A 26,790-nucleotide genomic window follows, 5' to 3' on the forward strand; every position below is an offset into this window, starting at 1 on the left:
ATCCTTGTAAGAAGTGCTGAACGTTGGTAATTGATTTTGAAACGAGGAATAACTGTCTTGAGGTGATTGTCTAAGAAGGCCTTTGGCCGATAATATATGTTCAATTTCAGCGGTTTTTGTATTGAAAGGCATGCCAAGGCTATGTGTGATTGAGACATCAAAATAATCATGGGGGTATCATTGGCATTAACATTAATATATTTTTACTAAATAAGCTTCTTAAGTCTTTTGACCTTTCTTCCTAGATGGCTGTTTCCGCCTCGGGGGATTTGTATCTTTTGAAAGTTGTTTGCTAAGTTGCTCATTGACAGCTTCGGCGTCATCTTCTTCCCCGGCAGGTTCGTCAGCATCATCAGCTTCGCTTTCCTCGTCAGACTCTATGCCAAAAGCTTTATCGATTGTTTCAGCATCAGCGACATCATCCAGCGCGGCACCACCCTCTTCATTATCACTATCAAAGCCTTCGAATCTACAAGAAATGTTAGCGTAAAATATGATGTATTATGTTTCCTGAACTTACGAATCATCTTCATTGTCGGCTTCGGCTATTGAAGCGATATCTCCAATAGATGTGTCAGCTACTGATTCTCCAGCTTCATCACGCTTTCTCTTCCGTGGCATTTCGCCTAATCTACCTTCTCGTCCTTCTACTCCGGTTTCTTCTGGACCTTCGAGCTTTGGAGGTGGAGTAAACCATGGAATTTTGCCCCTCAAAAAGTCATTGAGAACCATCTTGGCTACTCCATTAACATCGGGTTCACCTCCATGTAATAATCTTCCTCCCTTTCGTGCAAGAAGCTCTAAGAATTCAATATGGTTTTTGTATCCCTTGAGAGCATATGTTCTTTCAATGTGTTGGGGTTTAGTTTTACTCAAAACTGCGGGAATATATTGTTCTGGATGTTCAACATTCTCAACTCTGACTACACCTCGCAGTAGAATATCTTGAGGTGTATCGGTAGTACTAGGAGGAACTACTCCAGGACAATCAATGAGATAAATGCGTTTCATGAGAGTAATGTACTGCCAAACTTTTGTTTCACCAGGTATTGGAGCAACTGTGCAAACCTTCTTCTTTCTCAACGTGTTAATGATTGATGATTTGCCAGTGTTTGGGTATCCAATGAATCCGACTGATATTTGTTTGCGGTCGGCATGTAGGGAAGAGAATTGACGGAGGAGTTGAATGAGGGATCCCTTTCCGAATGAATTTGTTATCGAGGCGTGGAATGCAAGAGTTGGATAATCTTTGGAGAGCGATCGCACCCAAGCGGCCTGCAGTATATTAGCATATGACATTAAATACATTGCATGTGAAATAATATTATTGTGTGCACTGGTGAAATGTATGAATCATTACTAAGAAAACCACCACAAGCCACTAGCTAAAGAGGAAGTGGACTTCAACTCAAACGAAACATTATCGAACTCTTTGCGACAGACTCCCCAAGACGGTGAGCTGCCTACTCAAGACCCGAGAGTCAAGAGCGGCGAGAATGAACTCGATCTACCAAAGTTGTAACAGACTGCCTTCCATTGTGAGGAGCACATAGTGCAGAAGATGCCTTGACTTAACGATGGAATACAAACGGGAGCAATAGATGGGTGGAAACGGTTAACATGTGGAAGGATTGTCAAACTTACAGCAACTCCAGTGGGTACAAGATCGCACTTGTTGAGTACGAATATCAAGTGCTTATGCGGTGCTTCATCCTTGATGTACTTTTCCACGGTCCGGCAGCGAGTTCCTAGAGGATCTCTAGCGTCTAAAACATGTATGACCACATCTGAGGAATCAATAACTTTGTAAAGCTCGTTCCATATGCGTTTGCTTTGACCCTTGCTAAAAATCGCCTCTCGAGCACTAGTAATGTGACCATCATCAATAGCAGCAGCTTCACCAACAGCTTCGGGATCGTTCGAAGTTCCACTCAGAAGCTTTGCTTGTTCGAGTCGATCCAGATATGTATCGTGGCTCTTAACACTATCGTCGGCAAGATCTTCCAATGAACTGACACCGAGCTTTACTCTCTTTCGTTGTGCTTTGGGACCGAAGGTATCACTGAATGGAGACGCCTCGACTGCCATCTTGGCTTGATGCTGCTTCAATCCATTTTTTCCTTGTCCGTCGCGAATCAGTGACATTGGCAATTTGTTAGTCTTTAGCAATACCGAGTAAGGATCACTCGCGCGTTCAGCCATGGCTTCTCGGAAAGAGGTCAACGCATCTTGGCCAATGACTCTTGAGTTTGTAAACCATTTTCTGTTGGGCTCAATTCGTGCGGGTTTTGTTTCCCTACTTTGGAAGGTAGCGGCTTGAGTAACTTTTCCTGCGGCATTGTGACGAGCTTTGCCTTCATTGAACATATTCAAGGTCTTGGCTTGCTTCGCTGTGCTGTGAATTGATTAGTTTTCAGTCCATCAACGTTTGTAATGGCGGGAACGTACCGATAGAAATTCTCGCCCTTGGTCTTAACATTTGCCATGCCATCTCCTACTTTCCCTTGCTTGACCTTTCTGGCCGCTTCTTTCTTACCGGTACCCATTTTGATGATTGATGCGCGATGCGCTGTGAAAATTTGAGGTTGTGAAAAAAAAAGTATGAAGAAAGGAAATCGAAGCTCAGGAAAAAAAGTTTTAGAGATTTTGGGGGGTTGTGGCTGATGTGCATCACGCTAAGGTGTGGCTGGGTTAGTTAGTTTCTAAAATATATCCACTAACCAAAGATATTTTATCAACTTCGATTGTAAGGTAAGGAAGGAGTGCCTTTATCAGAATGACCTCGGAATACTGAATCCTATACTCTGACAACCTACATCTCTCTTCCGTCTGACCCATAATATACTCCTTTTGCCTGATCATTCGAATACAATGTCATCAAGTATGTCGAAGAGTTCTTTGAGCATCATTGGGCGATGTAGGCCCAGTCAATCAACCGCGGTCTCATCTCGAACTTTCTCCACCACTACTTCATGTAGCGCTATTGGACCTGAAAATCCTCGATTCATTGAAATACCCACCACTCAACAGCCAGACGCTCGGGGGCATAGAGATATTAAAGGAACTCTACCTTCCCCACGAAATCTTTTCCCCAACCGCGGCCCCGACAAGATCTCGAAAAAATATCTAGATTCTGTGACTCGTGAGCCATCGAAACCTCCAAAGAACCCAAACGATTATGTTGCGTGGAAGCATCGGCTAGCAACTCAGCGACGTGAGAGCTTGAAAGAAGCGTTGGTACATCTTCATAAGAGGAAATTGACCCAGGAGCGCATAGTTGCACACAAGAGCTACTCGAAACGAATGGCCAATGAAAAGAGACTAAAGGCTCCCCAACGAGAGGATGAAAGGCTGATGAACCCCACAATTACGGAAGCCATGTCAAAACTGCAAGTAGGCTTTGTTCCAGATCCGAATAGAGAGAGTGAACTGGCACAGAAGGCATTGAGGGTACAAATTAGGGCGGCTGAAAGGGAGGAACAGAGGAAGAACGCATTGCATACGCTGTACATGAAGGCTCGGTCATTCATCACGACGGAGGAGCAATTGAACGCTAAGATTGATGAGATCTTCACGAATCCTTTCGACAAAAATGCACCTTACAAGAGAAATATCTGGGAGGTGCACGAGAAACCACCCACTGTCCAGGATATGCTTTCAGGCGTCAACAATTCCCACAAGACTGCTGTAGGAAAATATTCGCATCCTGCTGTAATTACTGGAACCAGAATGCAGCACATCGCAGAAGAATTAACAGGTGGGAAGATGGACTAGTAGGCTTGCATCATATCAGGTTTTTCGGATGCTTCAATAATGCTTGCTTGTACAGTATCTAGACATTCAATGATTTGTTACGCTTCTTACGCCAATTGTATGTCAATTCTTCATGTTTGAAGTGCATTCATGGATTGGTGCGTTGTTGTGATCTCAATGCCTATCAATTTGTCGTTCATTATGGTGTAGGGCTTTCTTGCGTATTGCGAAAGGCCTGACAGGGTGCTTTAAAGGAGATGCATTAGATAAAATCCAATAGGGACTTCTAGATTTTTCACGGCAATCTCAATGTGTTTGTGAACGAGGAATCGCCCAATTCTCTTTTGGGAATCAAACCTCGAAGCTTAAAATTGCAATGCTTAAGATTGCTCAACAGCTTCAACAATAGAGTTTATATCACTTTTCTAAACTGTTTATCACAGTTTCATTTTCAAATATCACACTCCCGCATCTCCCGTCCAATGCTCAGACGTTCATGGATGACGTCTCATCCCCACCCGTCTTTCTTGCCGCTTAGGTGAAACTGTTCCCCAGAATCTTTCACTCATTACCGTGGCCGCACATTGATGCGATTTCAGAATACCCCCAGTGTCATCACCGCACAACCTTCATGAAATGAAATGCGGTGCCTAGCCATAAAGCCGTTACCCCACAATTTCGGAACCATCTTCGACATCCCTGTACTCGTAACGCTATACCTAAACAAACCTCTCGGTGACGTGACCATTGACGTTCGTGGTTCACTCCCCCGCGGCCAATGATTGAAAGCGCAGTCGGTATGAAGTGCCAAAGCCATTTGCGCAGATGATAGTGTCTATTGGTGTGGAGGGTGAGGTAGAATTTGCTAGTTTGTCCATCTTTGGCCCCTTGCTTGCGGCTAAATGTGCATCGATATTGGGCTGCTGAATAGCTTTCATGAGATAGTTTGCGGGAGTGACACGGCGATAACCGAGACCGAAGGGGGCACAAATCAATTATCGCGATAATCAACTTTCGAATGCATGCCGTACCTATGTTGGCCGAGAAGTCGATAATGTATCTATTTGGATTGAGTCGACGTCAGGTGTACATTTATCCAGGTTATCTCTTAGGCATAATAAGTTTCCATCATAGCAGACATCAAATTTGCTCCTCGTCGAAGAAGCAATTGTTTGACGACTAGGAATGCAGTCAAGATAATGATTTCAAATAAATCATCTAGACCAAATTTGACACTCTCGATCTTGACTATGCTTGAGTAAAAGCGTAAGGCAACAGCAATATCTACCGATATAATGAAAGTCGCAAAGTTGTGTTCACTAGGTACGCTCTGAATGACTGCGCTCTTACCTAGGTCGGGAGACAGCCCTGACTGAATAAGTCGAGAATCCCCAACATCATGCTATGCAGCTTCAGAGACTTATGTGATTTCCCCAGAGCAACCAGTCTCTTGGTGCTGGCCCTATTCTGCTAGTTGCAGAATTAATACGATACGAATATGGTACTAATGCATATCAGATATGCTGTTGGAATGATGTTGGAGATAAAACGCGTAGTCCCTGTTAACACGGTGGATTGATATACATGTGGATGGAAACTGGTTGGTGGCGTCAACGAGATGTCGATTTTATTTGTCTTGTCCTTGAGTTTCCATATAAGAGGAACAAGGAACGTTGAATACTGGGTTTTCTCTATTGTTAGGGCATTGAGCCTTCCACTTTCCATTGCTTCTCGAAATACAGGCCATCCCCTGAGAACTTCTGTGCGGAACTTCTGTGCTGAAACTTCTTGGTATTTTTCTTTAGTATTACTCCTCACAAATGTAGCTAGCCATATGAGCTATAATTCCTCGTCTCACTCAAGTTTCAAATTTTAGACAACTCTGTACTCAAAATTACATTCAAAAGAGTTTGTTTACCCAGTGTTCGAGCATTATGGCCTCAATCATTTTCGAAGAAGGCACACTGGCCCCTCATCGCCAGAGAAAGCTTTTGACTCGTATTGTTGATGGAATGGCTAAGCACCGCCCAAATTCGTTGTATGCTGAGATTCCTAAATCTCTAACTAGCTATGAAGATGGCTTCCAAAAAGTCACCTATGCCAATCTTGCTAATGTCATCAACGGATTAGCACATTGGATTTATCATACACTAGGTCCTGGAGAAAACTTTCAGACATTGGCGTACATCGGCATGAACGATATACCACATTCCAAGTCTAGAAGACTTGCTTGAGAAGATATATGAGCACTTTCCTTATCAAAAAACGTTTGCTCAGACAAGGGCAGAACCATTGGCTGTCGTACATACATCTGGAACTACCGGCTTACCGAAACCAATTATCTGAACGCATGATTTTGCAGCCAGTTGGAACGAGTGGCTAGCTATGGAGGCTCCCGAGGGTTATGCTAACCAGAGCAATCTTTAGACATCGTACGTATCCTATCCGGATAAGATTCATTGAACAAAGCGCTTACAAATCGGAATTGGAACCAGGCTCTTTAACACGCTTCCCCCATTTCATGTGAGTTTTGTCATTTCATTGGGAGCTGGATTACTTCGATGTTGATGATTATTTTTTTCCCTTACCATGAATGTTCCTAGAACGCTGCAAAGTTGCAATTGCCACTTTTTTATCATATGATTTTTCCTTTACTTTATATGCAGTAACGTTCTGCAAAGAGAATGTCCCAGAGAAAATGCAGCTGATCAATGTGGACTGATTTTTCCCGTCAGTATGTGAGTACTTTGCTGACAGTCACAGGGGGGTGGTCTTTTCGCCTCATTATTAGGTGCACTTCACAACCAGAGCTTGGTAATATACCCTCTAGTTGGTGTTCCTCCATTCGCAAAGCTTGTGGTGGATGGATTGCGGTATACCAAAGCTGACTGTGTTCTTCTTGCACCGCCGTTCGTTGAAGAGGTCGGAAAGAATTACGAGCTACTCAATTTCCTTGCGAAAAGCGTGGATTATTTAATGTACGCAGGTGGTGATGTGTCGCAAGTTGCTGGAGATAAGATCTCAGAGCGCGTAAAGCTCTTCATGGTTATAGGCTCTACTGAGAGTGGAGTGATTCCGAATATACGACCTGCAAGGCAATGGCCAACGAAAGACTGGAAATATTTTTATTTCAACCCTCATGCAGGCATTGATTTTAGACACCAATCCGACAATCAATACGAAGCTGTGATTATTCGAGATCCAGTACTCGAGAAGAGGCAGCCAGTGTTTTCTGTGTTTCCTGAATTAGATGAATGGGGTACGCACGATTTATATAGTCCCCATCCGTCAATTCCTGATATTTGGGCTTACTCTGGCCGAAGTGATGATATCATAGTCCTCCTGACAGGAGAGAAGACCAATCCTACCACTATGGAACAGACCATCTCGCACCATCCTGAAGTCCAAGCAGCATTAGTTGCGGGTACAGCTCGTTTTCAGACAGCGTTGCTTATTGAATTAGTGCCTTCGCAAAATGCCAAAAAACTTTCCACGGTAGAAAGAGCCCATGCTATTGAGAGAATCTGGTCCAAGATTGAAGAGGCCAATCGGGATTGCCCGCAGCACGCCAAAGTTACGAAAACTCATATATTGTTTACGACCCCGGAAAAGCCAATGGAAAGACTGGCAAGGGGACCATCCAAAGAAAGCCAACTTTAGATTTTTATTCTGAGGAACTAGGTAAATTGTACGCAGATGCCGATAAAATGTCGACTTCGGCACCAGTAGACATCTCTCTTCCACAGGACGGGGTCGACCTGACCGATAGCAACTCGATTGCTCTGTTCATTCACAATATCATCGCACAGCTCACAGGCAACGAAAATTTCCAAGACGGTGATGATCTATTTGCCCATGGTATGATGGAGTCTTTGCAAGCACTCCGTTTGACGCGAGTATTGAAACAGACTTTCGGATTCCCGGATTTCGATATCAGTACTGTGTACTCCAGTCCATCAGTCAACTCGCTCACAGATGCAACCGTCTAACTATTCTCATCGCATAGAACAAAGAATTATCCAGCGAAAAATCGAGACAACATACAATAAGCCAGGTTCTTCATGAATACAAATTGTGTATTGATGAATTCAAAACTCGACGTGTTTCACCCCTCGAAAGATTCGACGCTCTGAACAGCGGGTTGTTGCCCTTACCGGTTCCACCGGTTCGATTGGGTGTTATATTCTGCAAACTCTTCTGCACTCAGAGTCTGTATCGCATGTGTTCTGTTTGAATAGAACTGATTTGCAGTTCCTTCAAGTTGGAAGGAGTAAGGGGCATGGTCTTGAAACAGAATTTCCCACAGATCGTGTTACATTCCTAGCAGTTGATCTCTCTAAGAAGAACTTGGGTCTTGACTTCAAGATCTACAAAGAGTCGCAAGAATCAGTGACTGACATAATTCATAACGCTTGGACTGTCAATTTCAATCTACCACTTACAGCCTTTCGGCCAAATATCGAAGGTGTCATCAACCCTGCATCTTTCGCTGTTTCTGCAGCTCAATTACCATCTTTGATGTTTCTTTCATCTGTGAGCTCTATCGCGCGGTTTCAAAGACTGCCGACCACTCCCGAATCCATCATTGACGATGTTTCGGCGTCGCTTGCCATGGGTTACGCTGAGAGTAAATATATCACAGAGCATTTGCTTGACTACACGGCCAAAAAATATCCAGCACTTTTGATACAGATAGCAAGGATCGGGCAAGTGGCGGGGCCCGTCAGCACACGTGGTTCGTGGAACAGGCAAGAGTGGCTCCCTCGTCTGGTCCTGACTTCAGTGCAATTGGGCATCATTCCCGAATCTCTTGATGCAACGAAAGAAGCTGAAGTCGATTGGATACCACTTGATATACTTGCCAGCGTGCTTGTAGAATCTTGTCTGTGTGACTCTGACTCTAGCTCTACCTCTGGCTCTGATTCTGGCTCTGGCTCTGGCTCTGGCTCTGTTGAAGATGCTGGTGCAAAAGTCTTTCATCCTACAAATCCAGTGCTCACATTTTGGAAATCATTGATCTCTGCAATTGAAAGAAGCCAGGACAAATCTATCAAGCCGATCCCATTCACTTTATGGATTGAGCAAGTCAAAAGAGAAGCGGAAAAACCAGCCGATGCGACTAAGCTTGAAGACCAATTGGTTGATATTCCAGCTTTGAAGGTGATGCCATTCTATGAAGGTTTGGCCAAAGGAAAGGGAGCGCCGCGTTTAGACAATGATAGAGCAATGAAATGAGTAGGCAGCTGAGAGAATTGGTAGGAATTAAGCCAGAATGGATGGAAGAATGGGTCAAAAGTTGGCTGGAAGCACGTGTAGGTAAGTAGTGAACCATCTGGGAAGAATTGGTGGCCCCTGAATGCGGAATACATGTATGTAAGGTTTATTGGCTAGGCTGTGAGTCTTTAGTGAGATTTCAAAAGTATACGATTGTGCAGAAAAAACATACTTTGGCGATCCGAATAAACGATGCTTGCATAATGTATTACTATAGATTGGCACCACCGTTGGGTACTTAGCGTACAAATATGCTCCCTATAGACTGCAATTGGTTGATTCTCTCATCGTAAGGTTTGAAGTGACTGCCCAGGTGCTTTTGGGTACCAATAAATGTGTGCACTGAAAATTGAGGTTGTCAACTCAGAGGCAAGAGTGGCTTATATCCCCGTAATCGCAACTATAAGGAGCAATAATTCCAAGTAACAGTTAAGAAAATAAGATTCAATGGAAGAGGCTTACCTAAGAAGCTCCCTCTTAGATATTGGGGACAACGTCTAATTGTCTTTTCCAAAGGTCGTACTGAAGTTGACCATTTGGGATCAGATTGAAGTTACTTAGGTAATGACATACTGCGTGCGAGTAGGTTGGAATTCATGAGTCAATTGTTAGCCAGAGGCACGTGAGAATTTAAGTGGCTTCATGGGTCTGATTGGTCTGATTGGTCTCGTGTATCAAAATGCTTATCTAAGTAGCATTAAATAAGTTGGCCGACGCTCGCTCCATTTGCATCTCCATTTGCATCTCTATATCCCTCCATCTCCATCGCCATCATCATCGCCGTCTCTACATCTCTTCATACGAACGCGGTTTCTCTGTCTTCATCGCTGTATCCTTCCATTGCACAGCATCGACTACGAATATACAAGCATTTTCTCAGAAAAAATCGCCACTATATCGTGTTGCGTACAAGAGTTGTATTCTAAAGTATTTACTGTTTAGAACAGCCCTGGCGGTGGTTATGTCCTTCGGCATCTACTGTTTAGAACAGCCCTGGCAGTGGTTACGTCCTTCAGCATCTGCTGTTTAGAACAACCCTGGCGGTGGTTACGTCCTTCGGTACCTGCTGTTTAGAACAACCCTGACGGTGGTTATGTCCTTCAGTATCTACTATTTAGAGCAATTCCAACACAATTTAAATTAATATAGTAGCCTTTATCGATCACTTTTGTGCCTCAATTGTTCGAAGAGTCAAGGCTGCTCTATAGCCTGGGTGGGTGGGAATCACACGTAGAGTGTGGGCTAGCATTCTTTTAATGTAATCAGTCTTCACTATGTCTTATTGCTAATTTAATCATAGAGGTCAACAATGTCGGTCCCGATTGAGAAGCTCCAGCTAGAAAAGCTCCTTGACGAGAGAGTATTTGTAAAATGGATCGATCAATCAGGCACAACTTTGACGCTAGGCTCTTGCTTGTATGGTAACAAGCAGAATCCCAAGTTTTTTATGGCTGCATACCTGGATATAGAAGGTCATGTTCATATTCACTTCAAGCTTCAAGTATCCATCAAGCTCGCTGGCAAGAAGCAACAAATGGATATGCTGTTGGTTGTTCCTCCAGACGCCGACTTTGCAAATGCCTCTACACCTCGTCCGATATCGAGTATTGATGATTTATCTCACGACGCTTCTGCCATTCACGAAGCTGGCTTAAGCGATTCACAACATGTCTTCCTCATAAAATTCAGACTGACTACGAAGGGATTTGTCATTGCGAAGAAGAAGACTGCTCCGATCATTAGGCCGAGCACTACAACTGCAGAAAAGCTGGTTCATAGCCTTGAATCTTTGTCCAATACATCCATCTTCAGCGTATACATCAGGCCAAGCACTTACGCGGAAGTGAATCTGCAAAAACTTCGCACGCATCTAGTCAACACTTGTGCTACTATTGATACATGGAAACCCAGCACAAAGGAGATGTACATTCAGCAGGGGGCTATGTTGGTGGAATGGAATAGATTCTTATCTGAGGATCGACAACACGTACTACCGCCACCATATACTCTAGAGTCCCCGGAAGTGCAGGTCCCTCGGTCACCAGTAATTTTCGAGAAGGAACCACCATCAATCAATATTATCGAAGAGGCAATTGCCGAAACACCGAATCGCACTCCAGTCAGCCCCAACCTTCCGCCGGTGCTGCATGGCATTTTCTCTCCTAGCGTCGAAGATTCTTTGAATGACAGAATGAGCTCTGATGATATCGAAAAGGACTTGAGATGTGCGGAAGAGGATTCGAGGTATATCGAAATGGACTTTGATGTGGATTCAGATGAGGAACGTCTCGCTAACTTGAAGTCTCGAGAACTAAGTCAGCAACTCAATCAAGATTTAGAAGTTTCAAAGGTACTTGAGTCAAAGTTTGTTGGGTGGATACAAGCAGCAATGCGAATAAATTCGAATGTGTACGCACACAAACGTTTAACCACCAAACTGTCAATTCTAGGTAACTGCGTTCGTACGTCTAATGCTGGTGTATTTGACGCTACTATACCCTGGTGCTCTGCGCTACTTTTCTATGACCCTTTCGATTCTGACAATTCTCCTGTGTTATGGGAGGAGAGGAATTCATGGATGATTTCAGATATGGCCAAACTGATTAGATGGGCTAATGAGTTTCACTATGGCGCCGAGATGAATCCCTTGTTGGTAACTGATTTTATGAAGCTAGGCAATATTGCTCGTACTGTTGCTCTACACTCCGGATATAATAAGGACGAGTACGGCCTCCAGAAAAGTGCTTGTGTTGCTCATGTTTTTATGGAATTTACCAAGCCGGCGACTGATATTAGTGGAGAGAACAGCAAGTCTCTTTCTCGAAAAAGCTCAGAAGCTGGTAGCAATACATCTAAGCGAGTAAAGATATAGATTTGTACAATATGAGCTTACCAAAAACATGTATAGTATTGGTCAATGATATGAATAGCGAGGAAGCAGCAAGACACATCCATCTTGAATATGTATATAATGTAGAATATGCAGGATACAACACTAGTATATCTTTTGAAATGCAAACGTAGTACCGTGGGGTTTGAGTGTATACTGATAAGTACCTACCTAGGTGTTCCATGTAAAAAAAATAAGAAAGGTTTGTTCTACTCGTACTAATTAATATCATTGATCGTACGAGTTAGCCAAAATCGGAGGCTGACAAAAAACCGTTGCTTACCTAGTAGGTATCTCGTATCTTACGACTTAGACCAAATACTAGTTGATTCCTCTAGCGAACCCTTTACGATGTTGTGAAGTATCTAAACAACAACAACGACAATAATGTCTATCTACAATGAACAAATCTATCTGAAACAAGGGAAGAAAGGGGAAGACAAGTCTCGAGATAATAGGTAATATTATACATGTAGGTATCATATAAACAGCGAAGGGTTCACAAATGAGCATGAGAATATGGAAGCGGAAAAAACAAACTACCTAGGTACCCAAGATACGATACTAGCAAAATTAATACCATATTCCTTTATAATTAGAAAAGGGATCTAGCTAATAACAATGTGAAAGGTTCCACTATTGTCACTTGTAACTAGGTAATCTATCATTATCATTATAAATATACGCAGTGGCGCTCAACAAGGGTATTGTGAACAGTTAGAAAGTAGTTCATCCAATGAAATCCGCATTCATGGAGCTTTCGGATGAAAGAAGAGACGAGACGCCCTCACTTCTAATAAACTTCTTACTTGCAACTTCTTTCCGACCACATTCACCAACCCATCAATCTTGTATATACCAACCGTTCAGTCATGTACTCAAAGTGATATTCTTGAGAGATTCACTCCCAATCCAGCATTCAATCTATCATACCCGTACCATCAAACAACTCAACAGCAATCTAATATCAAAGTATCGGAGAAATTGAGGCCCTCATTCTAATCAACCTTGTCAGCGCGATTAAAAACACGCAATTGCCGCCCGCATCCTCAGCCCAGCCTACCGATATCTACCTACAAGTAAAAAAAGGTCATCAAATGTCAGCTTAGACGTCGATGAGGTGACCAATCTTTCACAAGAGCTCTGGTATTGCGCCTGGAAGACACATTACGTTCCATTGCTTCTATTGTTCCACGATGCTCCCTGTCCGCAGACTGTCGAGGCGACAGGATGGCCCGCCTAGCAATGGTCTTTCATCCACCACAGAACCTAATAATTCCTCTACAGAGACAACGGCCACTTCATCCGGGCAGCCTCAATCTGATGCTAGTACTAGGCCAACTTATATTATTGTATGTGCCTCGCATATATAACTTATGAACCAATTAAATTTCTAAGATGTCTGCTAATAATGATCTTTACAGGCAATCACAATAACTATAGTTGGGCTTATAGTGTTGCTCCTTGCACTTTACATCATACGTCGAACCCGTATCAAGCACAAGAATCCAAAATACATACCGACGGTATTTTTGAAAAAGGCTTGGAAAGGTTGGGACCCAGAAGCTCATCGATATCGTCTGCCAGACCAGAATGATCCCCATGAATACACAGGAGCCGCCGGCGTATCTGGTGTCGGCAGAAGTTTATCGAGTCGTCCACCTCCATCGTTCAATGCTGCCGCTCGAACCACCGTCGAAAATGCCACAAACAACGACGCGACAGGAGTCGATAGGAATACTTCAGTCCGCTCGGTAATGACGCTACCAGCTTACAATATGACACCGGGACAGAATGAGCAGGTATTGGGAAGAGAGGGTGACCGAGGGGGCATTGACGTTGTGTTAGAATTCCCAGAAACTATCGACGAAGAAGAGTCACAGCGAGAGGCAGAGATGGAGGCTTTATACCAGGTTCGACTTGCGAGACGACGTGAGAACGAAGAACGAGAAGAGCGAAGACGATTAAGGAGAGAGGCTAGAGAACGAGGCGATCATGTTGCATTGAGAGAACTTCAATCTCGACCTGCAAATACCAGTACTGGACCAACCGTCGAAGAGCTCAGAGCAGAACATGACAGAATTAAGAAAGAACGTCAACGTGCTGTTTCATCAGTCGCATATGGTGATCTGGGGGTTGCGAGACATGACGGTACACGATTACGCGCAAATAGCGATGAGAGCGAACGACAAGGATTACTTGGCGATGCAGCAAGTATGGCCGCGAGTAGTCGTTATCATCGGAGAGATCGAAGCGCAAGTTCAGTGTTAAGTATTGACACAGTGAACTCGGACTTACCTTCTCCGGGATTTACCAGGTCTCGCGCTGATTCCCGACCGGATAGCCCGCTTCGTCGATCTATAGGCGCTGGGGACTCGAATGATAATCATGAAGATAGGGCTGGAAGCAGTCCCGAGATGATAGATCATGATGATGTCCCATTGAGCAGTCCTCCTGGATATGAAAATGTATCGTTAGACACACCACACGCGGAAGCTTCAGGTCTACCACATCACATGACGGAGCCCCCTCCTGATTATACCAGTCCAATATATGGGAGAGGAGAGGGGCCAAGTTTAGAAAGCACGGGGTCTCGAAGATCACAGAATCTAGACGGAGTAATGACGGAGAGAAGGACAAGCACCCACAGTACAAATTCGGGCCTTTACCCTCGGGACGAGAGACGTACATCTACAAGATCAAGTCGAGGTGTTGGTGGCATTCCGCAATTACCCAGTTTACGATTAGGATCTCTGCCCTCTATTCACGTCGATCCAGGCAGCCCGATGACAATGGGAACTACAGAGGAGGAAGGTCATAGCCCACATAGCCAACCCCACTTCGGTTAAGCTCTTTGAAAAAACAGTCAAGATCTTTGACACGATTAATGAATCTTGAATAATCAGGTTGAGCCTTCGAATTTTTGATACACGTATAATCTTTTTCCAACGCAAATTTTGCCTTTTCTGCATCAAGCAATCCCTACTTTTCTATACCCGTTTTCGTAATAATTGTTATATACTTCTGAATTTGAGCATGGCGCTTTTGGGGGGGTGTTTGGAGCTGGATACTTGCTTTATTGATCCATCTCCAGCTTGAGCCTTTGTTTGGTGTTGAATGCAATTTAATGCAAGACTTCTTGTATATAAAAGCAAGCAAGTGGCGAACAAGTGGAATGGTGTGAACGGAGTAATTTTAATTGGAGTGGGGGAGTTTATCAATGGGCTGGATTGGAAATTTTTCCAGATATTGGATAGGGTGGGATCGATGGGAAAGACGGAAGAGTAGGTATGACTTGGTCACAGATTACTATACTCGGCTGTTGAAGATTCACTCGATCGGTTGGTTCTAGTGTCAATATATATATGTTGTTGATTCTTTGATTGGGTTATCTTTCCTATCTCATCTCTGTATCGGTCATAATGTGACATGGATGTATTTCATGTTTTTAGAGAAGATTCTTCCTAGAACAGAACGTGGCCGACTCATGGGTAGAAATTTAGCCCAGCAATCTGTCTTAAAACGCGATCAGCTGCGTTTCTCTTTTCGATATCCCGCACCTCTTTCTCTCCCCTCCGCATCTCTCCATTCTCACTCCTGTCAATAACCATGAGTTCCATCTCCTTTGGATTAGATTGACGTCTTTGTGGAAGAGCGTCATCCCTTCAAACAACTTTCTTCATGTCTTCTTGAATCTCGGTTCCAATTCTTTCCCTCCCTCTTTCTCCCTTCCCTTCATTTCACATTCTCTTCTTTCTTCTTGAAGAAAATTCCTTCTTAATCTCTTCTCTTACTCATCTTCTACTCCGCCTACAACTCTTCTTCCATTCCTTTTCATCTCCCTCTTGCCCTTCCTCTTTCTCTCGAACTATTGTCCTCGATCCCAAAGACCCCACCGACGACCTCGCTTTCTTATTTGACGACGTTATAAATCTCAATCGTCAATCACGAGGAACTCACACTCTACCGACTAGCGAAGAAGGATGGCAACCATAATTTCGCACGAGCTGCTCACTGCTGGAGATATTTATTTATCCATTTACCCAAAAATATGTATTAGTACATTGAATACTGCGTAAGAGATATCAGGTCACCAAGAGATACACAGATAGAAATAGTCAAGATGGTCTCTATCTACACTACAAAACACCATCACAAAATATACATCTCAATTCTCTCATGCTCTGATTTTCTGGCTACCAAAATAATTCGTGAATGACATGCACTTAATACGAGTCATAGTGGGACACCCATCTAATTGCTTTAATAATACAGTGATTCAGAAGCGTAAATTTCCGAAACCATTAATTACCGAAACCAGTTTACATTTCATTTTGCCGGACGAGTATGGATAAATAATGCTGGACTTTCCTATCTCAACCAACACAGCACTGCACATTGTAGATATCTATCATTGCTATGCACATATCTTCACAAACATCAAGACCCATCGGGACTCGGGAGTATTACCTCTCAATTATCGCACGTATATGGAACAATAAGACTCCCTCAAAGACCCTGCAACGTTCTCACCTCGCCTCCTTGGCCACCAGCAGGCAACACTGCGAGAAACAAATTTACCGATTTTTGCATTTTTTTTTCATTTCCCAAATTGATATCTCTGTATTCAGCGCTGTGAAAAACCGACCATCCATTTCCCTAAACATCTGCATAATAAAGCCGAAGCTACTACATACATTGCAACGAATGCAAACACCTCCTGATGCATGAAATTCCCGTAACTAGGTATCAAGCAATGCATACAATTCTCCCAACACTCCTCCGTAACTGATCTACAAACCACTTACCATTGCTCGACCCAGCGTAAACACAACAGCACAGCCTATACATGACTTCAGCTCATTCTCGTCGGCTAAGTCCCTGTCATAAATTATATCCACATTGAACCTTCCTGATTCAAAGAATCAAAGAATCCCTTTACTCGGAATTGTTCAAAGCAGCCATCATCTCCGCGTTGATTCTGGCAATCTCTGCTCTAGCAGCGGCATCCTCGGGGTCCTCATCATCTTCTGGGTTGGCTGCAACTTGGACATCAACCTTGGACGGTTCATCAGATGAAGGCGCGCTTTGGATTTGTTCAGTTTCGGCTTCAATTTCATTAGATGGTGTGCTTGGCTGCTCGGCAACATTTATTTCCGAAGATGGGGCTGCTTCGTCAACTGCGGGCTCTGAGACCTCAACTTCCTCCTTTGGCTCAGGGACAATGGGGGCTTCAACTTCCTTCTTTGGTTCTTCAGCTTCAGCAACAGCAACCTCTGTTTGAGCGACAGGGGCTTCAATTTTCTCCTCCTCAACTACTGTAGTCTCAGCAGCCTTTTCTTCGACCACTGTCTCTTCAACTACAGGTTGAACAATGGTCTCCTCAACAGTTTCAGTTGTTTCATCTGCAGCTGATGATGGAACATCTGATCCCACAGGAGCAGCCTCTACTTTTGGTGACTTTGCTTCCTTAGTTTGTTGTTTGACTTCCTGCTTGGGTAGATCTGTCGACTTCTTCTTTGGCACTGTTTTGGCACCCGGTTTGGTGACGGGGGCCGTGGACTTTGAAACAGCCGCCTTAGTTGTGGTAGGCTTGATCGCCTTCTGAATTGCTTGAGAAGCAGTCTTAGTATCACGAACCTTGGAGTGACCGAGACTGCTGGATGGTCGCTTTACAGATAGCGACCGCTTCGGTGGAGGAGATTTATCAGTCGACTTGGACGCAGAAGAAGCGGTAGGCCTCATCATACGCGACAGAAATCCATCATCGGCCAATGGTGCTGAAGCAGGCGGTAAACTCCCTGCTGAACTCTTTCTTTGTAAGGTTGAAGATGGCCCTAGCGATGGTCTAGTAGTTCCTTTCTTCACTTGCGAAGCACTTCGTGAGACTGGTGGGTGCGATGACTTTGCTGTGGTAGCGGATGACCTGGGTGCACTTCCAGCACGGCTTTGAGAACGTGGTGCAGTTTCGTTCTTGATAGCCCCAGATGCACGGCTTTGGGTTTGTCTGGCAGGTGGCGCTGAGGTAGCACCTTTCGAGCCAGAAGAAGCTGTTGGGGCAAGAAGCGAAGCTGGGAGTTGCACTGGCCTTGTAGGTGACCTAGGCTTGGGTTTGCCTAATCCACTCTGTGGAGGCGATGGCGGGTTCCTGCTCTTGACAGCCGGTCGACTAGCCGATCTTGGCTTACTTGAAGCTCGCGCGCCGCTTGAGGTGGCCAACGAAGTGCTGCTGGTCTTCTTGGCCGGTTTCTTATCGGGAGTCTTTGATGAAACCACTGGTTTTTTCTCCGGTGTTTTGCTCTTCTGCAGCTTTCCATCCTTTCCAGAACCCGTAGGTGTTGTTGGTGTCCTTGGAGCTGTTCTGGAAGATTTTGGAGGGGATGATACTCTTGGAGAAATTTTTGGTGTTGTGGATGATTTAGCTGTAGATATAGGTGCAGGGCGCGTAGCAGACTTGGTTCTTGTAGCTTTGTCTGAGACTTTTGGAGTTGCATTGGTCTTCGAAGGGCCTGTTTTCGATGTCGGGCTTTTGGTTGCTCTTGTCGCAGGAGGGCTTGTATTCAGCGCTTTTGACTCCTCCTCGGATTTCTTTGGATTCTCCTTGATCTCTGCTGGCTTCGCTAATTCCCGACCACGTTCAGGTGTTGTTTGTTTGGTAGGTTCCGGGTCCCCGATTTGTTTGCTGACTTCGAAAGCAGGAGTTTCCGCCAAGGCAGATTCGGGAATGAGTTCATCAACCATGATACTGGCCTTTCTTGCCTCGAACTCTTCTGATATTGACTTCTTTCTCTCTGCAGTTTCCTTCGGATGAGATTGTTCATCTAGACTGAAACTCGTCCTCCTTCTTGCCATACTGCCACCGCTCGCCATGTTGGGTTCACTATTGCTATCTTGCCTCTTGAGACCAAGTTGTATTGCCTGACCGGCTTGTTGTGCGCCTCGTTCAACAGTTACAAAGCTCGTTCTGACTTTCGATAGCGGCCTCGGGGGTGTTGTGCTACTTCCTGGTGAGAATACTAAATAAATATCAGTACGTAAAGCTGCCCAATGTATGACGAAGCACTTACATGTATATTCTCCTGAAGAACGACCTCTGTCTGGTGGTGATGCTGAAGTCTCCTTGTTGTTTTGTTCGAACATGGCACGAAGGTTTTTTATGTTAGACATGTTGACGGGTTTTTATAGAGCCGATGGCTCTTGAAATTGTGCTTGAAAATTAAATCGATATAACCAAGGCGGAAGGAGCTACAACCCAAGCTCCAGTATGAAGTAATTGCCACAAACTAGTTGCAGTGATCTGCTAACTATGCGGAAGAAGGAAGGTGTATCCAATTGCGTCTCCCCAAGTATTTTAAATTAGGAAGAGGTACTAGTTTTTATGAGTATTGAATCTCAGCTGGTCAAGTGGTGAATCGAATAAGGCATTGAGGGCCAGCTGTTGCTATATTACATCTGCCGTGCACTGGGACTTGTCTTGTACTTATTCAAGGATTGGATTGAATCGAGTAAGTTAAAGAAGCCACCGTACCACACGCGATGTACGGTTTCGCAGTTTGGCCGTATCGTGGTACTTATGGGTGGGTGGTTGAAAGTAAACAGACGCAAAATGCAATATTATTAGAAAAGGGTTAGGAGGTAGAAGTTAGAAGTTAGATGAACCAGTCTGTTCCCAAAATATGGAGAGAAGCAAGAAGGGGTTTTGAATGAACGGTCGTACACTCTATGTCTCGAATAAATATCACCAGGTCTTGATATGGCAGGGGTGGATATGGGACTTCTTCTTCTTTTCAATATTTCAATGGCCTGCAAATTATAATTTCGACGATGGGGGGGGAGGAAATAGGGGTGTTCTTGATAGGACTAGGATATTATTTTGTGTACAAGGGACAAAAAAGGCACAAAAAGGCACAAAGTTCATATCAAGGCTGTCTTGTGTCTATCCATTCATTTATTTAATTTAACCTTCGGACAATCGGTCATAGTATCAGAACCAGTCGTGCGCCAGTAGGAGCCAGGACGTGAATGAGGATAGTTAACGGTACTCTTTTACTCAATTAGCTTGGACCTCTGTTTGATTGGGTTTTGAAGCGAAGTGAAACATTCCATGAATGATTCGAAATGGTTCGAGAAAAGAGAATTATTGCAATATACATGGGGGCTCGGTAGGTGATGGAGGTGATGATATGGGTTGTGCATTCGTGCATTCAGTATTTGAAACTTTGAATAGACACTAAAGAGTATGAGGGAAATATATAACGATATACACCACACCGTATATACATACATCATACATACCTGCAGGTGAGGAGTACTACGTATCTGGCTGCTAACCAGGACACATCTAGATTCGGAGAAATATCTATAGAGTAGGGAGGTAGATGTGTTGGCGGGTACTCACAAGTAGGTGTAGATGTGTACTATTGATGAAGATAGACTGGGTGAAGATAGACTTGACGATATAGTCCCACCTAGTCGGATAGAGACAAGAGAGTGTAGAGAATGTCTGAAAAGGTATCTATCTATCATCTACCATCTACCATCCATGGATCTACTAGATGTTCATCTATCTACCCTAGTGTGCATCTAGCTAGACACGAGGGGGAGGGGGTTTCGGGAAAAAAGGTGTGTGTGAATAATTGAAAGGGGAATGAATCTTTGTGTGTATTTTACAGCGACAGGTGTGACAATAGACAAGACATACTTAATTCAAGTGTGTGAATAGCCGAGAGGATGATCCGAGGGTCGGGTCAAAAGATTCACTGGAGACCGATCTCGCAAGTTAGTGTCAACTTTTGGGGAATCCCACCCACTACCCACCACCACCACAATCAATTCCAAAGTTTGGTCAAAGCAAACCAAGAAGTCAACAAAGTCAAAAATCATGGCTTCCAGAACTTTGAGGATAGGTAAGAAGGAATTCAAATATGTTTATTTTTTTTTACTTTTGCATCAATTGAGATTTTGAAACAAAAACTAACGTTTCACTGGTTCATTAAGGTCTCATTCCTGGTGATGGAATTGGCAAAGAAGTCATTCCAGCAGGGAGAAGAATTCTTGAAGCCTTACCAGCTTCCCTCAAATTAAAATTTGAGTTTGTTGACTTGAAAGCTGGATTTCAAACCTTCGAAGAAACCGGGGCTGCTCTGCCAGATAAGACCGTCGAAATTCTTAAAACTGAATGTGATGGAGCTTTGTTTGGTGCGGTCAGTTCTCCTTCAAAAGCTGTCAAGGGCTATTCCTCCCCAATCGTCGCACTCCGCAAGCGTCTCGACCTTTACGCAAATGTCAGACCCGTCAAAAGTGTTATGACAGCTGCCAACCCAATTGATATGGTCATTGTGAGAGAGAACACCGAGGATCTTTATGTCAAGGAAGAGAGAACATATGATGCTGTTGATGGGAGTGGAAAGGTCGCGGAAGCAATCAAGAGAATTTCCGAGAGAGCTTCGTCCAGAATTGCTACAATGGCGGGAGACATCGCATTACGCAGGCAGAAGCTTAGAGATAGTGGAGTTGCAAGCATTCATAAGTCACCATTGGTCACTATTACACACAAATCGAATGTTCTGAGTCAAACGGATGGTCTTTTCCGATCTACTGCTAGAGAGGCATTGGCCCTCTCGAAATTCTCGAGCGTTGGTGTAGAGGAGCAAATCGTCGATTCTATGGTTTACAAACTGTTCCGTCAACCCGAGACCTACGACGTTATCGTCGCACCAAATCTTTATGGAGATATCTTGTCCGATGGAGCTGCCGCTCTCGTTGGCTCCTTAGGTCTCGTTCCAAGTGCCAATGTTGGTGAAGGATTTGCTATTGGTGAGCCATGTCATGGTAGTGCTCCTGATATCATGGGACAAAACATCGCAAACCCAATTGCCACTTTGCGAAGTGTTGCTCTTATGTTGGAGTTCCTTGAGGAGGAGGCCGCTGCCGCTAAGATCTATGCTGCTGTTGACGGCAATCTGGAGGAAGGCAAGTTGCTAAGCCCTGACCTTGGTGGCAAAGCTACGACAACAGAGGTTGTTGAGGACATTCTTAGACGCTTGTAAAATGGTTTCCATTTTCCTTTAGAGTTGTTTCTCCTCGAACGGCCTAAGGCTGTCTACTGGAAATGAAGTCCCCCTCTGAGAAGGTATTTGAAATCCTCTTCTGAGGAGGTATCTGGTTAGACAAATCCTGAACTAGGAGCTATGAGCTAAAATGATATCCCCAATCGCCTACATGATCACCGTATTACAACCACCCCTTTACGTATTCTGCCTTCCACGATGAACATGCATTCTCTTCATTTCAGTCTTCTTGACGAAAGTCTTATGCTCCTCTCCCCCGTGTCCTTGCCCACTTGCTTCGGGGTTTCCTTCTTTCCTCCTACATGTTTGCTTGGCTTGCGTTGCTACAAACTCATGGGTTTTTGGGTGACTCTTTACGTGCTTCAATTTCTTCAACCCGATTCTCGGCCAAGTGCAGCTCCAAGTCTTCCGCGAAGTTCTGCAAGGATGACGACGTATTCCTCTTGATAGAACGACTCCCTCGATTTCTTCTCGCCCGAGTGGACGACTAATGATATGGAACAGGGGGCGACCCGTTCTTGCTTGATGCGAGTATTCCCATTTTGATGCTTCAATGCTGGAGGGCTCAACGGAGGTGTCAAGGGGACAGAGCGTGGAGTAGACCTCGAGATGTTATATAGGCGCTCGGGTCGTTTTCTGTTGCCCAAAAGAAGTCGATTCTTCATAATTTTTGTACTGTTTGAGAGTGGGATGAACATATTCCACTCAGCCAGCTTGGTCTTGTATGCCGATATTCTGTGATACTGTTAGCTTTTGTTCGCATACGTCAACGATAGTCCAACTCACGAGGCGTTGAAGTCGTATTTCTTCCTCATGATTTCTTGAATTGCAGACATAGTCAAATGTTCCGAGAAGAACAGATGCTTGATTTCAGTTTTATGATGTTCGAATGTGTTCTGCATGGTTGCGGATGATATTTGATGAAGCACAATTCCTGTATCTTTGATATTCTTAGAATTTTTGTATTTATTCGAAAGAGAAAATGGGGAGATATATATTTCTTCTGCTCACCCTGCGACGAAAAACTATTGGCTCATAGTGTATCTGATAATGATGTGATATTGTTTTATTGATAGGTACAATTGGCATAGTGGGGAAGCGCGCTCAATGGTTTCTACGAGTGTCATACATGACGTGCATGAAAGCATGGCAATTGAAGATTACTGGAGTTCGTTACTGGGAACCTAGAGGGGTAACCGCCTCCACTCAGCGGTTAACATTTCTACAATTAACACACTCCAGTAAACAATGGCAACGATAAAAAAGATTCGTCCAATTGTGCAAGATGCATACTGGATAACGAACACATTCCTATGCGCTGAATTGTAAATTGGCGCTCAATTTGGAAAAGTGGGAGTTTGGTGATAGTGAATAATGAATTTTTTATGGGGTTTGTGAACACGGAGTGCTGCCCCCACGAGATAAGAACGTTGCTTGCAATCTATTCACTTCACTGGCGAAGGAATCATGCATTCCTTCAGAAAAGATCGCATCACATGTTTATAAGGTTGAACTCACCGGCACTTGTGCGGCGTAGTGGTGCTCTAGTGCCAAAATCTTCAATATAACAGTGAACCGTCCCTTCGGCATCGCGCTCTTGGGTAAAATTCCAGAGATCAGCGCGTTGTAAGCCAATATTCAGTTCTAGCTATCTCAGACAATAAAGTCGCCGGCTACTACTTCAACCACCACTTTTGGCGCCTTCGAGGTTAAATCGTGTTTTTAGTTGTACAGCTCATCACCCCATCATTCGCCCTCTGTACCGCTTTGAGATCAAAGTCATTCATCGGTCGTTGATCCGTTCATTCAGCAATTGGCAGTGATTCTTCAAACCTAGAGGTCTGTCGCTTTTCTTCAGCGGCTTCCGGATCCATGAAAATGAAACTTCAAGAGGTCGAGGAAGTTTCTTCATGAGAAATGCTTCAAGCGTTGCGCTCTAGGAAAGACTGATTGATTTGTTATGAGGCGCTTGCTATGTTTTATTAATATTTTCTATTCGACAAATCATTTCAGAGAGGGGGTTTAATTCAAAACAGGGTAAGCGCTGAGAGAGCACTAAGTTCCAGCGCTAAGGATTAATAGAGTTACCCCGCCATGCCCACCTTCTGGCATTTGATCTGAATGAATGTATTGCAAATGGAATCATTTCTCCTTCTATGCGCTTGATAATATTAAATTTCGAAGCTGAATACACAAGCGGCCGAGAGGTTCGGCCTTCTATCCATCATCGTAATCGCTCCGGTGCTCCGTTGAATTTCGATTCATCCTGGTCACTCGGTCTCCTGGCACAGCAGCCAATTGACAAGGATTGAAAACAAGCCACACCGAACCCCGTTCGGTAAATTCTGTGTTGTGGCTGGCACGAATACGATCCCCAATCATGTCATTCATGTGCCTGTTCGCATTTCAAGTATGCATGCTAAGGTTGCATGAACAGTTCGGATTTCTGCCACTTTTCGACTGGCCCAGTGTATGGTGGGGGTTCAGCCACACCATTTAAACAAGGGTTTATGAGAGTTTGTCCGTCGCTGTACAGTCGAGGGATCAACTACTTGGTACAGTGCGATTTCAGTTGTTTTGTGTTCCAGGATAATAAATAATCTGACCAATTGATCAACATATGTTACAATACGACAAACGTGGCGCGGTTGTACCTGCGCTTTGAGAATTGGGCGCAGCGTAATTCAGTGAAGAAGAGATCTGAAGTTTTGTATGATCACAAAAAGCATGACAGTCCGGTTGATATCACATGATCTTGCCGCAAATTTGGATGTCAGGAGATGCGTTGTTGCTACCATTACTATGTCTGTCTATCATCACATCTACACTATCTATCATACTATGTTTCATAAGAACGTCCCAATCCTGAATCGTTGGACGTTCAAACTCTAAGAGAACTAGCCCGTCTGGTATCTCCCCTGTTGCCCGGATCCCAACTTTTGCCTCTTCAAGATTTAAACCAATTCTGCTCGATTGCAACACCCCGATCAAAAGTTCCATCTTTCATCAAGTGGTAGGCGGTAATGATCCTTGCATTGTGTCCGTCTCCAAATGAGAGACCGAAGCAAAGTATCGTGGAACATCGTACGAAGAGACTTGGAATTGAGCTCCGGTACCATACAGCTCATTGCTCGAACCCATCACATCTTGGTCCTTGTTATCGTACTCATGACTTATTTCGGACCATGTACAATCATCTTCTGTGGGCTGTATAGTGTGTGAGGCTGTGCTCGCGGGGGCGAGATATTGAGTCGAGTATCCGTGGAATAGCGAATGAGCTTGTGTGGAGATCGGATTCGGAGTGTATAATTGGCTTTGGGAGTTACATGAATTGTCGGCAGTGAAATACTGCTGAGGACTGCTCTCTATCCCATCACTTTCGGCGTGATATCCGCCAATTTCATTTCGATAAAGATCAAATGGGACGTCGACACCAAGGGAATTGAATCCATTCTGGAGGGTCCGGATCTTGTTTTGTAATATAACGTGCGTATGATATGGATTTCGGGATAGCTGGGCTTGTTGAATAGTGTGGTGATTGACGTTCTCATGGCTCAAAAGTTGTGGATGGACTTGAGTGTTTGGGGCAGTTGTGTGTACATTGTGTGATGTTTGACGAACATTGTCGATTGGGGAATGGTCGATTGATTGAAACGATGCGTGTTGTTGCTTGACCCCATGAGTGCTGCAGTTCTAGTTAGACTAAAAGTTGTGAAGTGTGCCGAGGTCATGTAACAAATATTTGATAAGATACATACCTTGCTTGGTATCGGCAAAGATCACTTCTGTTTCCCGAGTCCTTTGGGGCCATTTCTGAGAAAATGACAACTTCAATTTGTTTGAACAGAAATCGCTACTGAGATTCTCGATTGCGAGAAGCTTTCTTCGCATTGAAAGCGCAATGTTATTGAATACAGAATTAACATCTTGTGGATTTGAGCACTACTTAATGCCATTCAACATACGATTCCGTTTTGCACTTTGCAAATGTGAAATAGTTCGCATTTTTGAAAGTGCAATCCGCAAAAAGGGCAACGCTTCAATTTGCCTACTGAATCGTCACTCGCCACGACATTCGGATTCAATGTTTCTGTGATAAATAACTCGAAGGATCTCTTGGCTAATTCAGACGGAGAATAGTTATCTAACAAACCCGTGGAGAGCAGCAAAAACTCAACCTCACACTCCGAACTTCAGAGTAAAATCAATAAACATCATGAGATTATCTGGTGATTGGTGCTCACAATCAGAACTTGGGGAAAACGGATCGCGGATGACTGCGATAATTATGATCTTCAATCCTGACAGAGAGCAAGGAAGGTAAACGAACCAATAATACACTCTTTCTTGTACGATTCGCATGCACAAGCATACACAAAAAGCTTGTGTTCTCGAAAGTGCAATTGCACTTTCGTGGATATCTAGCACTTTCTAGAATCTTCCTTCTGTGAAGTAGCGGAAAACTGCCTAACATCAGCACTGTACTAGGACGTAATACAACAAATACTTCACACCGTGGTGGCGAGGTCAAAAGGTGTCCGCTTATATCATCATCGGAAACAGGGAGGCAGCGAGACGACTTGGCGGACTGCGCAACAAACGGAACGCGTCAACAGTAACAGACAGCGATGAATGAATGACACAGGAACGATTCGCCACGCCACTCACTCGAGACGAGGCTGCGGCTCCTTTTCCCTATCTGATGTTCCTCTCAATCATTATTATTATTATTATTATGAGCGGTTTGGCCCTTTCAATATCTGAAAAATCCAGCAAAATGGAAACTCGAATCGAATCGATTCT

At 44.1% G+C, this 26,790-nt stretch overlaps 9 protein-coding genes across 9 annotated transcripts; 5 read left to right on the forward strand and 4 right to left on the reverse strand.

The window, feature by feature from the left end:
- Positions 1 to 219: 219 nt before the first annotated feature.
- EAE97_007209 (uncharacterized protein) lies at positions 220 to 2,546 on the reverse strand (the record flags this gene model as incomplete). The annotated part of the gene is made up of 4 exons (XM_038877723.1): positions 220 to 469; positions 521 to 1,275; positions 1,645 to 2,395; positions 2,449 to 2,546. The coding sequence occupies 4 exons, from the start codon at positions 2,544 to 2,546 to the stop codon at positions 220 to 222; spliced, it is 1,854 nt and encodes a 617-aa protein (XP_038731208.1).
- A 325-nt stretch (positions 2,547 to 2,871) lies between these two features.
- EAE97_007210 (uncharacterized protein) lies at positions 2,872 to 3,774 on the forward strand (the record flags this gene model as incomplete). The annotated part of the gene is made up of 1 exon (XM_038877724.1): positions 2,872 to 3,774. One exon carries the CDS (start codon positions 2,872 to 2,874, stop codon positions 3,772 to 3,774), a length of 903 nt encoding a protein of 300 aa, XP_038731209.1.
- A 1,913-nt stretch (positions 3,775 to 5,687) lies between these two features.
- EAE97_007211 (uncharacterized protein) lies at positions 5,688 to 8,988 on the forward strand (the record flags this gene model as incomplete). Its single annotated transcript, XM_038877725.1, has 6 exons — positions 5,688 to 5,935; positions 6,249 to 6,276; positions 6,517 to 7,280; positions 7,328 to 7,712; positions 7,760 to 7,961; positions 8,015 to 8,988. The coding sequence occupies 6 exons, from the start codon at positions 5,688 to 5,690 to the stop codon at positions 8,986 to 8,988; spliced, it is 2,601 nt and encodes an 866-aa protein (XP_038731210.1).
- A 1,348-nt stretch (positions 8,989 to 10,336) lies between these two features.
- Positions 10,337 to 11,899, forward strand: EAE97_007212 (uncharacterized protein; the record flags this gene model as incomplete). Its single annotated transcript, XM_038877726.1, has 1 exon — positions 10,337 to 11,899. One exon carries the CDS (start codon positions 10,337 to 10,339, stop codon positions 11,897 to 11,899), a length of 1,563 nt encoding a protein of 520 aa, XP_038731211.1.
- An 829-nt stretch (positions 11,900 to 12,728) lies between these two features.
- EAE97_007213 (uncharacterized protein) lies at positions 12,729 to 16,055 on the forward strand. Its single transcript, XM_038877727.1, has 2 exons — positions 12,729 to 13,269; positions 13,342 to 16,055. The coding sequence occupies exons 1-2, from the start codon at positions 13,114 to 13,116 to the stop codon at positions 14,764 to 14,766; spliced, it is 1,581 nt and encodes a 526-aa protein (XP_038731212.1). The 5' UTR covers positions 12,729 to 13,113; the 3' UTR covers positions 14,767 to 16,055.
- An 800-nt stretch (positions 16,056 to 16,855) lies between these two features.
- Positions 16,856 to 19,084, reverse strand: EAE97_007214 (uncharacterized protein; the record flags this gene model as incomplete). The annotated part of the gene is made up of 2 exons (XM_038877728.1): positions 16,856 to 18,933; positions 18,985 to 19,084. 2 exons carry the CDS (start codon positions 19,082 to 19,084, stop codon positions 16,856 to 16,858), a joined length of 2,178 nt encoding a protein of 725 aa, XP_038731213.1.
- A 1,714-nt stretch (positions 19,085 to 20,798) lies between these two features.
- On the forward strand, positions 20,799 to 22,095 carry EAE97_007215 (uncharacterized protein; the record flags this gene model as incomplete). The annotated part of the gene is made up of 2 exons (XM_038877729.1): positions 20,799 to 20,823; positions 20,915 to 22,095. The coding sequence occupies 2 exons, from the start codon at positions 20,799 to 20,801 to the stop codon at positions 21,964 to 21,966; spliced, it is 1,077 nt and encodes a 358-aa protein (XP_038731214.1). The 3' UTR covers positions 21,967 to 22,095.
- Positions 22,096 to 22,358: 263 nt separating this feature from the next.
- EAE97_007216 (uncharacterized protein) lies at positions 22,359 to 22,889 on the reverse strand (the record flags this gene model as incomplete). Its single annotated transcript, XM_038877730.1, has 2 exons — positions 22,359 to 22,722; positions 22,774 to 22,889. The coding sequence occupies 2 exons, from the start codon at positions 22,887 to 22,889 to the stop codon at positions 22,359 to 22,361; spliced, it is 480 nt and encodes a 159-aa protein (XP_038731215.1).
- Positions 22,890 to 24,103: 1,214 nt separating this feature from the next.
- EAE97_007217 (uncharacterized protein) lies at positions 24,104 to 26,455 on the reverse strand. The gene is made up of 2 exons (XM_038877731.1): positions 25,746 to 26,455; positions 24,104 to 25,672 (listed from the first exon to the last, which is right to left on the reverse strand). Exons 1-2 carry the CDS (start codon positions 25,796 to 25,798, stop codon positions 24,994 to 24,996), a joined length of 732 nt encoding a protein of 243 aa, XP_038731216.1. The 5' UTR covers positions 25,799 to 26,455; the 3' UTR covers positions 24,104 to 24,993.
- Positions 26,456 to 26,790: the final 335 nt, after the last annotated feature.

Source organism: Botrytis byssoidea, assembly GCF_014898295.1.
Source record: "Botrytis byssoidea strain MUCL 94 chromosome Unknown BBYS_014, whole genome shotgun sequence".
NCBI lineage: Eukaryota > Fungi > Ascomycota > Leotiomycetes > Helotiales > Sclerotiniaceae > Botrytis > Botrytis byssoidea.

Excerpts from the sequence above, each read along its gene's own strand:
- EAE97_007213 (XM_038877727.1), top strand. The coding sequence starts at position 13,114 with ATGCTCCCTGTCCGCAGACTGTCGAGGCGACAGGATGGCCCGCCTAGC. Across the intron at positions 13,270-13,341 it reads CTAGGCCAACTTATATTATT|GCAATCACAATAACTATAGT; the intron begins GTATGTGCCTCG and ends TGATCTTTACAG.
- EAE97_007217 (XM_038877731.1), bottom strand. The coding sequence starts at position 25,798 with ATGGCCCCAAAGGACTCGGGAAACAGAAGTGATCTTTGCCGATACCAA. Across the intron at positions 25,673-25,745 it reads CTTTGCCGATACCAAGCAAG|CACTCATGGGGTCAAGCAAC; the intron begins GTATGTATCTTA and ends CTAGAACTGCAG.